The sequence below is a fragment of the Mastomys coucha genome, unplaced genomic scaffold, assembly GCF_008632895.1.
Source record: "Mastomys coucha isolate ucsf_1 unplaced genomic scaffold, UCSF_Mcou_1 pScaffold7, whole genome shotgun sequence".
NCBI classification, from domain to species: domain Eukaryota; kingdom Metazoa; phylum Chordata; class Mammalia; order Rodentia; family Muridae; genus Mastomys; species Mastomys coucha.
Genome location: NW_022196913.1, coordinates 28,940,201 through 28,952,225, shown reverse-complemented (window position 1 = coordinate 28,952,225; position 12,025 = coordinate 28,940,201). Strand labels below are relative to the sequence as shown.

General features: G+C 43.4%; 1 protein-coding gene across 1 annotated transcript; it reads right to left on the bottom strand.

The window, feature by feature from the left end:
• Positions 1-3,527: 3,527 nt before the first annotated feature.
• Armh2 (armadillo like helical domain containing 2) lies at positions 3,528-5,736 on the bottom strand. Its single transcript, XM_031358935.1, has 2 exons — positions 5,348-5,736; positions 3,528-4,056 (listed from the first exon to the last, which is right to left on the bottom strand). Exons 1-2 carry the CDS (start codon positions 5,619-5,621, stop codon positions 3,629-3,631), a joined length of 702 nt encoding a protein of 233 aa, XP_031214795.1. The 5' UTR covers positions 5,622-5,736; the 3' UTR covers positions 3,528-3,628.
• Positions 5,737-12,025: the final 6,289 nt, after the last annotated feature.

The following is a 12,025-nucleotide window of genomic DNA, read 5'->3' as shown; positions in this document are numbered from 1 at the left end:
GCATGACAGATTGTAGGTAGAGGAAGGTTAGTGGCTGTGTCATTGTACAGGTTTCCATAGCCTACAGAATATACCAGAGACTACAATATAGGTGTGAAGGCTTCAAACCTGCACCAACTAGACCTCTATTGAATAAGCTGAATAGACATCCTCAGAGGATGAAACTTTTCTTTCATAGCATCAGTTTGAGTTGTTTAAGGATCTCCACAGGACCTCCTCAACCAACAACTCAACTGAATGCAACCCAGCTGCACTCCTGGAAGCTTTGCCTGACTACAAAAGAAAAAAAAAATCAGTTCAATTTCCAATAAATTGGAATCCTCACTAGGATTACCCTCAAAGATTTCACTGCACTAGGTTTCGGTATCACAATCATGAATGCCCCCATCTCCAGCAGTCTTTCCTAGCATTCTCTCTCTCCAACACACCCCCACCTGATCCCTCCTGTTCCCATTCCCACTGGCCTTCAACCCATCTTCAGAATCTATTTCTCCTCAGAGAGATCTGTAACTTTAATTTTTTTTTGTTTGTTTGTTTGTTTTTGTTTTTTGAGATAGGGTTTCTCTATGTAGTTCTGGCTGTCCTGGAACTCACTCTGTAGACCAGGCTGGCCTTGAACTCAGAAATCCACCTGCCTCTGCCTCCCAAGTTCTGGGATTAAAGGCATGTGCCACCACTGCCGGGCTACTTTAATTTTTAAACCTTATTTATTTATTTATTTTCAAAAGAGGACCAGCCTCCTTTTTTTTTTTTTTTTTTAAGATTTAGTCTGTGTATGTGAGTATACTGTTGCTGTCTTCAGACACACTAGAAGGTGGCATCGAATCCCATTACAGATGGTTGTGAGCCACCATGTGGTTGCTGGGAATTGAACTCAGGACCTCTGGAAGAGCAGTCAGTGCTCTTAACTGCTGAGCCATCTCTTCAGCCCTTAAACCTTATTTTCAATGATGGGTCTTAAATGTTTAAACCTCTTTCTTAGTCCATCACCCACCAGAGGTCATGGAAAAGAAAGGTTGTGGGGGAAGTGGACCTGCTTAGAAAGGTTTTTTGGAATAACTCTAATCTGTGTTGTCTGGAAATTGGCAGTTCAGTTCATAGGTTAACAGTGGCAGCTCAATCTACTTGTAAGCACTTTTCGGATATGTCAGTAGTCTAGTTTGGTAGGGTCAGGATAGCAGCAGCAGTAGCATGATCTAGCAGAGACAGCCAGGCCTCAAGTAGTCAACAGGAGGGACCAGGATCAACAGGAACGCCCGAAAAAGTTCTTGGCTGTGTCTCTGAGGCCAGTAAGCGTGGAATAGCTAGCCCTATAAGCAAGCCAAGTTCAGCCCCAGCCACTGTCTGTCCTATTATGTCCCTCTGTGCTGGTTTGTATATGCTTGGTCCAGGGAGTGGCGTGATTAGAAGGTGTGGCCTTGTTGGAGTAGGTGTGTCACTGTGTGTGTGTGGGTTATAAGACCCTCACTTTAGCTGCCTGGAAGTCAGTCTTCCACTAGCAGCCTTCATATGAAAATGTAGAACTCTCAGCTTCTCCTGCACCATGCCTGCCTGGATGCTGCCATGCTCCCGACTTGATGATAATGGACTGAACCTCTGAACCTGTAAAAGAGCCCCAATTAAATGCTGTCCTTTGTAAGACTTGCCTTAGTCAACTGGGCAGTGGTGGCACACGCCTTTAATCCCAGCACTTGGGAGGCAGAGGCAGGCAGATTTCTGAGTTCTGGTCTACAGAGTGAATTCCAGGACAGCCAGGGCTATACAGAGAAACCCTGTCTCAAAAAAACAAAACAAAACAAAAAAGACTTGACTTAGTCATGGTGTTGCCTCACAGCAGTAAACCCCCAACTAAGACACCCTTTAAATATCATGTGTCCTCTACGGGTCTTGTCTCAGTCCATGTGTCTGTCTCGCTGACATCACTATCAATCATCCCGAGTCTTCGGAAATGGCAAAAAAGCTTTGGCACACCACCAGGAGTTTTTTGTCGGCCGCCTTTCCGCCCAGCGGAAATAAGGAGGCAAACACGAGCTCTTCTCCATGCAGTTTAATCAGGAACCTTCATTTTTACTTCTTCTCTAGCTAGCTTCTTTTATATTCTTCTATATCTTCTTACATCTTACTGGTTACATCTTTCTACTTTCTTCTTACTTACTCCTATTTCCTACTTACTCCTATTCCCTACATCTTACTACATACATCTTACTTCTATTCTTATTCTTACATCTTACTTCTATCCTTACATCTTACTTCTATCTTTACATCTTACTTACTCCTATTCTTACATACATCTTACTTCTATATCTACATACTTACTCCTATCTATACATACTTACTCACTATTATATCCAGTCCCCAGCCCTTGTGGGTTAAATACTTTCCCTGGTCCCAATCAGCCTCGGCTACGTGGCAAAGCACAATAGGCTACTGGAAAATCATGCCAGCTTGCATCACAAACTAGAGGCACTCAGCTTTTCCAACTAAGGCTTGTTTATCTCAATGCTCTCTGCTCTGGCCAGAGACCAGGTGTTCAATATATATATAGGGTGGCAGCTGTGGCTCCCCACAGTTTTTGGTGCATTTCTATGGAGTCTCGACAAATGGCTCTCAACTATGCAATGTAAATCAGACTAATCCATGTGTGTTGTTAGCGAAGAATCTTTCATCATGGTCCTTTCATGTGTTTGCTTTAGCAGAACATCTTTTCTCCTGTCTGCTCTAGTGAAATGTTCCCCCATGATCCTGCCTTAGTCTTTCATCTGTGTCCACTTCAGGAAAACTTCCTTCCCATGTTTGCCCCAGCAAAACACCATCCAACACAACTGACTTTCCAAAGAATCCTTAAGTTTCCACTTCAGAGGTCCATTGGAAGCACATTTTAAAAATCCATACCTCTCCTGTCCATGCAGGTCCCAGGAATCAGCTCCTAGATTTGGTCCTAGTACTCAGATCTATGAGTTGCTTCTGGGAAAACTTATGGAGAGATTATTTCAGAAGGGGAATAGCAAGGGAAAACAAGGACTTGAAAACTGGCTGTCCAGTGTGACGTTCAAGACTTAGCATGGCAGTGCTGCAAGACTTCACCTTGTGTTTTAGCTCCTTCAACTTGAGAGGCACCTTTTGGAGCTTAAGTAGACCATGGTGCCTTACAGTCTATTCTGTAGAAAAGACGTTAGCCAGAGCTTCCCTGAGCACAGCCAGAAGAGCTTTCTGAAGTCTCTGATTAAATATGTGAACCGAACATAGTTATCTATCGGTTTCATCCCCTAAGCCCCTAAGAAACTTAAAAGTCAGTTCTATACCAAGAAAGCTAGATAGAGTCCAGTCATGAAAAGGTGACAGTGTAGGAACAAGACACTGTTTCTAGTTAGTTTCATCTTAGAAATATCTTTGATATACTTGTGTGAAATAGATGGTATTCATTACAGTAGCTGACTGGCTACTTGCGGGGGGTTGGAGGGGAGGCTCTTCTTTTTCCCACAATTTATACCCCCTGGTTTGAGTGTTAACTGCAAAAGACAACACTGTAGAATAACCCATGGACTTTATTCTTTACTTCAGGTTTCTGGGGTCATGCAATAGCATAAGGATAGTTGAATCATGGAACTGGACATAAAATTAAAAAAAATTAGTTCCTGTGAAAACCTATTAGGAAATATAAGACCTCGGCAAAATTTTCAGACCACCCAGACCAGTTCTCCATAGCCAAGATCTGTAGGTGGTATTTTAGAGATCTGTAGGATCTCAGCTCCCTCGTGATAGCTAAGTTATTACAGGTTACAGCTGTGAGGGCATAGCAGATCCAAAACTGGAAGAGGCGGTGGCTGCTGCTCTCCTTCCTGTTTTTAGGTTTGAAAGGTTCCTCGAAGAAATCAACAAATATAGGAATAAGCTTCAGTTGACTGGCCTTCTTCTGGCTTTCAGGGTTTAAGTAGCACCAACATGCCACACTCTGGAGCAGCATGATCTTTGTCTTGAATGACATCGCCTTTTCCTTCAGCAAGGAAGCAACGTTTGTCATATACTCGCTGGCGAACTGGGCAGCACTCATGCCTCCTGGAAGACAAAGCATTTGTGTTTCCAGAAGTGTGTGGACTATGTAGCCGGTAACAGTTCTTCGGAGGCTCTGTGCATCCTTATTCTTTGTGTGTGTGTGTGTGTGTGTGTGTGTGTGTGTGTGTGTGTATACACACACATGGGGATGGCTACTATATATATGTGAGGTTAGGACACAGCCTCAGACACCATCCACATTATTATTATTATTATTATTATTATTATTATTATTATTATTATTATTATTATTTTGGTTTTCTGAGACAGGGTTTCTCTGGCTGTCTTGGAACGGCACTGTGTAGACTAAGGTAGCTTCCAACCTGAGATCCACCTGCTACTGCTTCCTTAGTGTCAGGAATAAAGGTGTGCGTCACCACACTGGGCTCTATATATCTTTAAAATTTTTGCAATCATGTTTCTCTCTGGCCTGGAACTCTACAAATAGACTAGCCTGACTAGCTGGCAACCCAACTGTCCTTACTTCTCCGGTGCAAAGGATCACATCCAGCTTTTTTTGTGGGTTCTAGTGCTCAAACTCATGTTCTCATTGTTTACAAAGTAAGCACTTGAGTGAATGAGCTCTCTCTCCAGCCTCCATTTTCTCTATTGTTTTTGGGATTGAATTCAAGACCTCGCCACATTCCCCAGACCCAGGTTCATATTCTGGTAACCATAGGTGACATTTTACACGTGTTAAATTTTCCCGTGTGGCTGTGGACATTGGGAACTTGAGGAGTCATGTGGGAAAGGTGGGAATGTCACTGCCTGCAGGGACTCCTTCCTCCCCTCTTTCTGTTATGTGGACTGAGGCGGGAATATATCCAGGTGGTATGATTTGGCTGTGTTTGCTAAGAAAAATTCTGTCTTTGTACTGGAGGAAAGTCTGTGGACCTGAGACTATCAGAGCACAGAGGAGACACAAAGGCTGAGCAAAGACACCTTGACTTGAGCCAAGATCCTGTGGTAAGAAAGTGTTTGAGTCACTAATGGCTGAGAAGTTCTTGTACATTTCTTACTCCCAACTATTTCTCAGACCCAAGACCAGTGTTTCCGTATAAGATTTGTCTTCCTTTGGCCATCGACCCAGCCTAGTCCTAGATTCTGTGGGGTATTTTTTTGGTTTGTTTGTTTGTTTGTTTGAGACATGGTTTCTCTGTGTAGCCCTCACTTGAAAAACAAAACAAAACAAATTACAGCTTAATAATAATGATGATGATGATAGTGATATTCGCCACTAAACTGTCATGGGTTATGAAGCAGCTATCTTGTTAGCACCGTGGTGAAGCAGTACCTGTGAAAGACAGTAGTCCGATTTTCTTGGCAGCTTGAGCTCTCTTATCCAGGGATAGTTTTGTATTCGTCAGGATGTTGCCAAGTTCCAGAATTTTTTCTTTGTGAAAAATGTACTCGGTTGTTGGCTTCTCTTCCTCTCGTGGCGTAGCAATAAAACGGCTCTTCACCTTATCATTCCAGAAACGATTGAGCCTTGCACACAGAGCACTGAAGAGCTTACATGTCCAACTGCAAATCCTGCAAATCCCGCAAATCCATCCACAAATACCCATACTCTAGGGGGCCATTGGTGCTCCTATGCATAGGCCAAGCTGGAGTTCACTCAGTGGCACTGGAGATAGAACGGAATGTAGGGCACTGCCTGGCAACATGGTAGAACAAAAAGAACATAGGGGCCAGAAGCAATAAACACTGAGGTTCCTAGCCTGGCATTCCAGGCCCTTTAGGACTGAAAAAAAGCAAGCTGAGCGTCTCCGGGGCCCCAAACTCTCAAGTTCAGGTGTTTCCCCACACGTAGCTCACTCCCGTCTTGTCTTGTGCAGGGCTTGCTGAGGACTCTCCTCTCCTTGGACTATCCCCTAGCTTCTGAGTGGCTTTTCCTGGAACTTGCAGAGGTGATGGCAAGGCCCTGGTGCTTGGTTTTGTTTACATCGTAGATTTCCCTGTTTTGATGACAGAGCTGAAGCCATCAAGAGAACCATCTGTCAACTCCATCGTATCTACCTACCTGTCTGTGTCCATGTCTTCTTTGCTTCTTCCTGTGCCTGTAGGTGACCTGTTTGTGCACCTTCCAGCTCACTTCTCCCAATCCCCTAAAAGACACTACTCCTCAATTCTCTTAATGCATTTCCAACTGGGTCCCTGATGGCGTGTATACAAGTATTTGGGCTTTACTTAGAAAGAAGTAAACAAAAGCCTTTCAACTGGGTGTGGTGGCATCCACCCATCACTGGAGCATTTGGGAAGCTTCTGCAAGAAGCCTTCGAGTATGAAGCTAACTTGGGCTATATCGCAAGATCCTGGCCCAAAGAGCCAAAACAACTCTTGATTTTGTGTATTCTGTCTTTCCTCTGTATAGATCAGCTAAGCTCACATCACAGCTTTAAATAACGTCTACATCCTGAACACTCAATTTCATGTGTTTAAATTGTTTTCAGACTGGACATTGCCATTTGCCTATAATGACCTTAAATTCCCGAGCTCAAGGGATTCCCCAATATCAGCTTCCAAGTTAAGTTGGCTGGGACCATAAGTGTACTACAGCACTGCATCAGGATCACACAAGGACACACTCTCTCAGCTTCTGTCAACACACACGCGCGCGCACACACACACACACACACACATATGCACACACACAAACACACATGTGCACACACACGCACAAACACACACGAACACATACACATATACACACACACGTGTGCGTACACACGCATACACATGCACACACATACACGCACACACATGCACACACATACACGCACACACATGCACACACACATGCACACACGCACATATACACGCATACACATGCACACACACGCCGCACGCACACACACACACACGCCGCACGCACACACACACACATTTTGAGACAAGATCTCTACACATGTGGATATGAGTTGGGGTTATGTGCACGCACGTGCAGGTGCCTGCGGTTGGTCCCAGAGGCACTGGCCAGAGGTAGATTTGGAACCCTTCTGCAGGCAATTCCCATCTATTTTTTGTTTTAACTAAAAGATTTGTCTCATTTGTTTGCTTTCATCTGTATGGATTTTGCCAGTATGTATGTCTGAGTATCACATGTGTGCCTTCTGACTTGCAAGTTGGAAGAGGGCATTGGATTCCCTGCAGTTATGGATTGATTGTGGACTGCCATGTAGGTCTATAGATTGAACCAGGGTCCTCTGCAAGAACATGGAGTATTCTTAAGCACTCAGCAATCTCTCCACTCCCTAAGGATTTGGGTTTGTTTGTTTTTAGTAACACTTTGCTGGCACCCACAGGTACATTCACATAAACCTCATCCCTACCAACACCACATGCTGAAAAAGTGAGTTTGAGGCAGACTGAACTAAATGAAGCCTTGTCTCAAAACACACACACACAAACACACACAAAACACACACAAAACAAACCCCAAATCCCAAACCCCAAACCCCAATATATGCAGATGTATATATGTGCATGTCCTTGTGTAATTGAACCTGATACAGTGGATGTGTGTGTGTGTGTGTGTGTGTGTGTGTGTGTGTGTGTGTCCATACATGAGTACAAGTGCTTTCAAAGGCCAAAAAAGGACGCTGGATTTCCTGAAGCTAGACTTTACAGATGGTTGTGAGCTGTCTGACTTGGGTGCTGGAAACTGAACTGGGATCCTCTGGAAGATAGTATGTTCTTTTAACTACTAAGCTATTTCTCCAGCTTAACCCCTGAGATCTTGATTTCACTGTCTCAGTCAACCAAGCACTGTGATTGTGCTCTGATACTCAGGTGTATGTGTGTGTGTGTGTGTGTGTGTGTGTGGTTTTGTTTGTTTTTTGAGGCAGAGTCTCACTCTGTAGTCTTGGGTGGCCTGGGAGTTGCTATGTAGACCAGACAGTCCTTGAATGCATAGAGATCTGCTTATCCACTTGCCTCAGTCTCTCACAATTTTATCTATCATCTATCTATTTATCTATCTATCTATCCATCCTCTGTCTCCCAAGTGCTGGGACTAAAGATAAAAGACACCATACTCTGCCACAATTTTATTCTGTTAGTAGGACTTCTCACCTCAATTCCAGACTCATATTCATTATCTTTGGATAACTTTATCATGTCTAAAATCCTGGGTTTCTTCCTTCTTGCTGTAGGGGATTCTGTAGATATTCCATCTTTTCAGTTTCTTGTTCAGGCTAAATTTGAACTCACCGTAAGCCTGTTTTCTACTCCATTTCCAACTTCCTAACAAATTCTTTTGGCTCTATTTTCAAAACATATCCCATAAATCAGAAAATGTCTTTGACTGTGTACTTCCATTGCATGAACTTGTAAAAGTATAAGGATATAAAGAGTATAGAAAATTTAAAACATCAACCATGGTACTTTTCAAAGCCTTTGTATTTCTTGCCCCTGGAATATTATTTCTTAACATTTATTTTTTTATGCATATGGGTGTTTTTCCTGCATGTGCATCTGTATACTATATGTATTCCTGGTACCCACAAAGAAGAGGGCATGAGCTGGTTGTGAGCTGCCTTGTGGGTGCTGGGAATCGAACCCAGGTCCTCCGGAAGAGCGGCTGTGCTCTTAACCTCTGAGCCATCTCTCCAGCATCCTGGAATATTCTTTCCAGAGATAAGCTACATGCTTCCTCTGGTCAGTTTTCAAATTCTTCTTCTTTTTTGTTTTTTGGTTTTTCGAGACAGGGTTTCTCTGTATAGCCCTGGCTGTCCTGGAACTCACTGTGTAGACCAGGCTGGCCTGGAACTCAGAAATCTGCCTGTCTCTGCCTCCCAAGTACTGGGATTAAAGGTATGCGCCACCACTGCCCGGCTCTCTGTTCAGTTTTCAACCACATTTTTTTTTTTTTGTAGGCCTTTTCTGGTCTTTAAATTTATGACCTTTGACGTTGCTTCTGCCTACCCAACGTCCTTTCCTCCAATCCCACTTTGGAGCTGGAGTTCAAACTCAGAGCTTCAAGCTTGCTAAACATTTTTTCTAATACTGGTCTTTGTGGTGGTTTGTATATGCTTGGCCCATGGGAAGTGGCACTATCAGGAGGTGTGGCCTTGTTAGAGGAAGTGTGTCATTGTTTAGGAAGGCTTTGAGGTCTCCTAGTGCTCAGACCACCCAGTGTAGAGAAGCCCTCCTCCTGGCTGCCTTCAGGTCAAGATGTAGAAATCTCATCTCCTTCTAGAGTACCATGTCTGTCTGTCTGGGGCCATGCTTCCAGTCATGACAATAAGGGACTGAACATCTGAAACTGTAGTAAGCCAGCTCCAATTAAATGTTGTTCTTTATAAGAGTTGCCTTAGTCATGGTGCTTTTTCACAACAATGAAACCCTAAGACAGTCCCCATTTTCAAGCTAATGCTTTACAGTCATTGTTTTTTTTGTTGTTGTTGTTGGTTTCATTATCTTTTCTTTGCCAGACAATGTGTGTCTTACAAGGGCAGCTATTGTTATGTCTTTTGTCCTTACTGCTGCACATCTGGTGCCCAGTCCCTGATGCCAGTCATAGGAGCAATGTAGCAAGTACTGTTGAACAAGTGAGAAGTTAGAGGATCTGGTTTTTAAGCTACTTGTGTGACAAAATATCTGAGATGAACAATTAACAAGGCAGAAATGCTAATTCACAGTTTGAGAGGCTAAATCTACAGTCAGCTGAGTCAGCTGGCTTCCTTGCCTTTGTTTGTTTGTTTGTTTGTCACAAGGTCTCTCTACATAGCCGTGTCTGGCCTGAAAGTCACTATGTCACTATGGAGATCAGGCTGGCCTCAAACTCATAGAGATCCACCTGGCTCTCCCTCTTGAATACTAGGATTAAAGGTGTGGGCCATCAGGCCCAGCCCCTTGCTTTTGATCCCATAGAAAGGTAGACCATGGCAGGGAGCATGTGGTAGAGGAAAGCTGTTTATTTTATGGTGGCCAGGAGGCAAAGAGACACAGGAGGGGCCAGTTCCCAGCATGCCTCACTCAGCAACTTAGCATATCCTGCTAGAATACACTTCTAATTCTATTACCTCCCAGTAGCACCATAGGTTGAAGACCAGGCCTTTAGCACATGAGCTTTTGGGGTGTATTTAAGGTGCAAACCAATAGGACATGGTGGTACACACTTTTAATTCCAGCACTCGGCAGGCAGAGTCAGGTGGATCTTTTGTGTCTGAAGCCAGACAGGACCACACAATGAGACCCTGTACCAACCAACCAACCAACCAAACAAACAAACAAAAAACAAATAAACAAACAAAACTTGTATTCCCAAATGCTCACTGCCACATATTAATGAAAATAGCAGTAAAAACCAGAACAAAAAACATAAGCTCTCATCTCAAAGGGGACAAAAGAGAGTTTATTTTGGGGTAAATATGAGTGACCATGTGCTGGAAACACAGATTTAGGGTGCCAAGTTCCAACATAACAGTCTTATAATTTTTTATAGTAACTGAACAGAACAGATTAAGTCATATATCAACCTGCTTTTCAAGTAACTTGGTTGGATTATCAGGGTGGGTGGGTTATGGTCCCTCTGTGTAGCCTCAGGTATCTCTGATGACATACTTAGTTTTGGGGTTGGTGGAAGCTAGGGATTTGTTCATACATTTCAAAAAGACTTATCCACTAGTCACAAAGATGTTAGGTCATACACAGAGCAAACAATAAATGGCTATCAAGGGGGCTAAAGCTAGCACTAGATAATTGGTAATTAGGTTCTAGACCTACAACATTCCAAAGTCCCCACTGCTGTGATCTGACACATTCCTCAGAATAACTTTAGCCATTTTGTTCAATGCCTACCAGCTATTTCATATTGTTGCTGTAACATGCCTGCCAGTCATTGGCACAGAGAAGTGACTTGGCTCAAGGACATGCTGACCACATCCCCCGTTTTGTTCTGTATGTTCTGTATGAGGTTTACAAAGAAATTCTACAAAGCTTTACATAGAACCCATCACATCAAAGGTCAATATGAACTGTTATGTTTAAAATATCTTGAGTCAGAGCTGACCACCAGGCAGCCCTTCCTGCACCTACGTATGAACTCACTAGAGTTTTTGTGGCTGACACTGAAGAATGCTACTAGTAAGCCAAAAAGTTATGATTTATAACACTCATGCTCTGTGATCGCAATGTTCTGAAATTCCCATGTTCACCACTTATCCACCTCCCCCTTACCTTACTCAGGACCAATCAGCTTAAAGGTTAGCTGATAATACTTTGCCTAGTAAACCACCTGCTTCCCTCCTTGTCCTTTAAACTTTTGAACCCGGTCGTTCCTATAAAAAGCCTACCTTGAGAGCAGACTAGTATACTGCAATGAGTACTTTTGCCATCTTGGATGTCCAGTATTATGGTGAGTGTCCAGTAAGTTATTCTTGCTTAACTGAGTTTGATGGATGCATGGTTTGTGTGGCAATTCCCTGAACCCCAGCACCCACAATCATTAAAGTTCTAATTAGTTAGTCAGCCTTTGACAGATGTTTAACATACAGTGCAGTTTCTTTCTGGGAACCTCCATTCTCACTCTCATAAAAGAGGCATCTAGTCATCTCTAAGAGTCTCTAGAGCTTTTAGCAGTTCTGCTGCTCAAATGTCCAAGTTTAAAATCTGAGACCCTGGGGCTGGAGAGAAGGCTCAGCAGGTAAGAGCACCAACTGCTCTTCTGAAGGTCCTGAGTTCAAATCCCAGCAACCACATGGTGGCTCACACCCATCTGTAATGAGATCTGACATCCTCTTCTGGTGTGTCTGAAGACAGCTACAGTGTACTTATTTATAATAACAAATCTTTGGACAGGAACAAGCAGAGACTGAGTGAGAGGGGCCAACCGGATGGAGCGGGGTTGACCGGAGCGAGCAGAAGTCCTAAAACCAATTCCCAGCAACCACATGAAGGCTCACAACCAGTGTACAGCTTCAGTGTACTCATATACATAAAATAAATAAATCTTTAAAAAATTCAATCT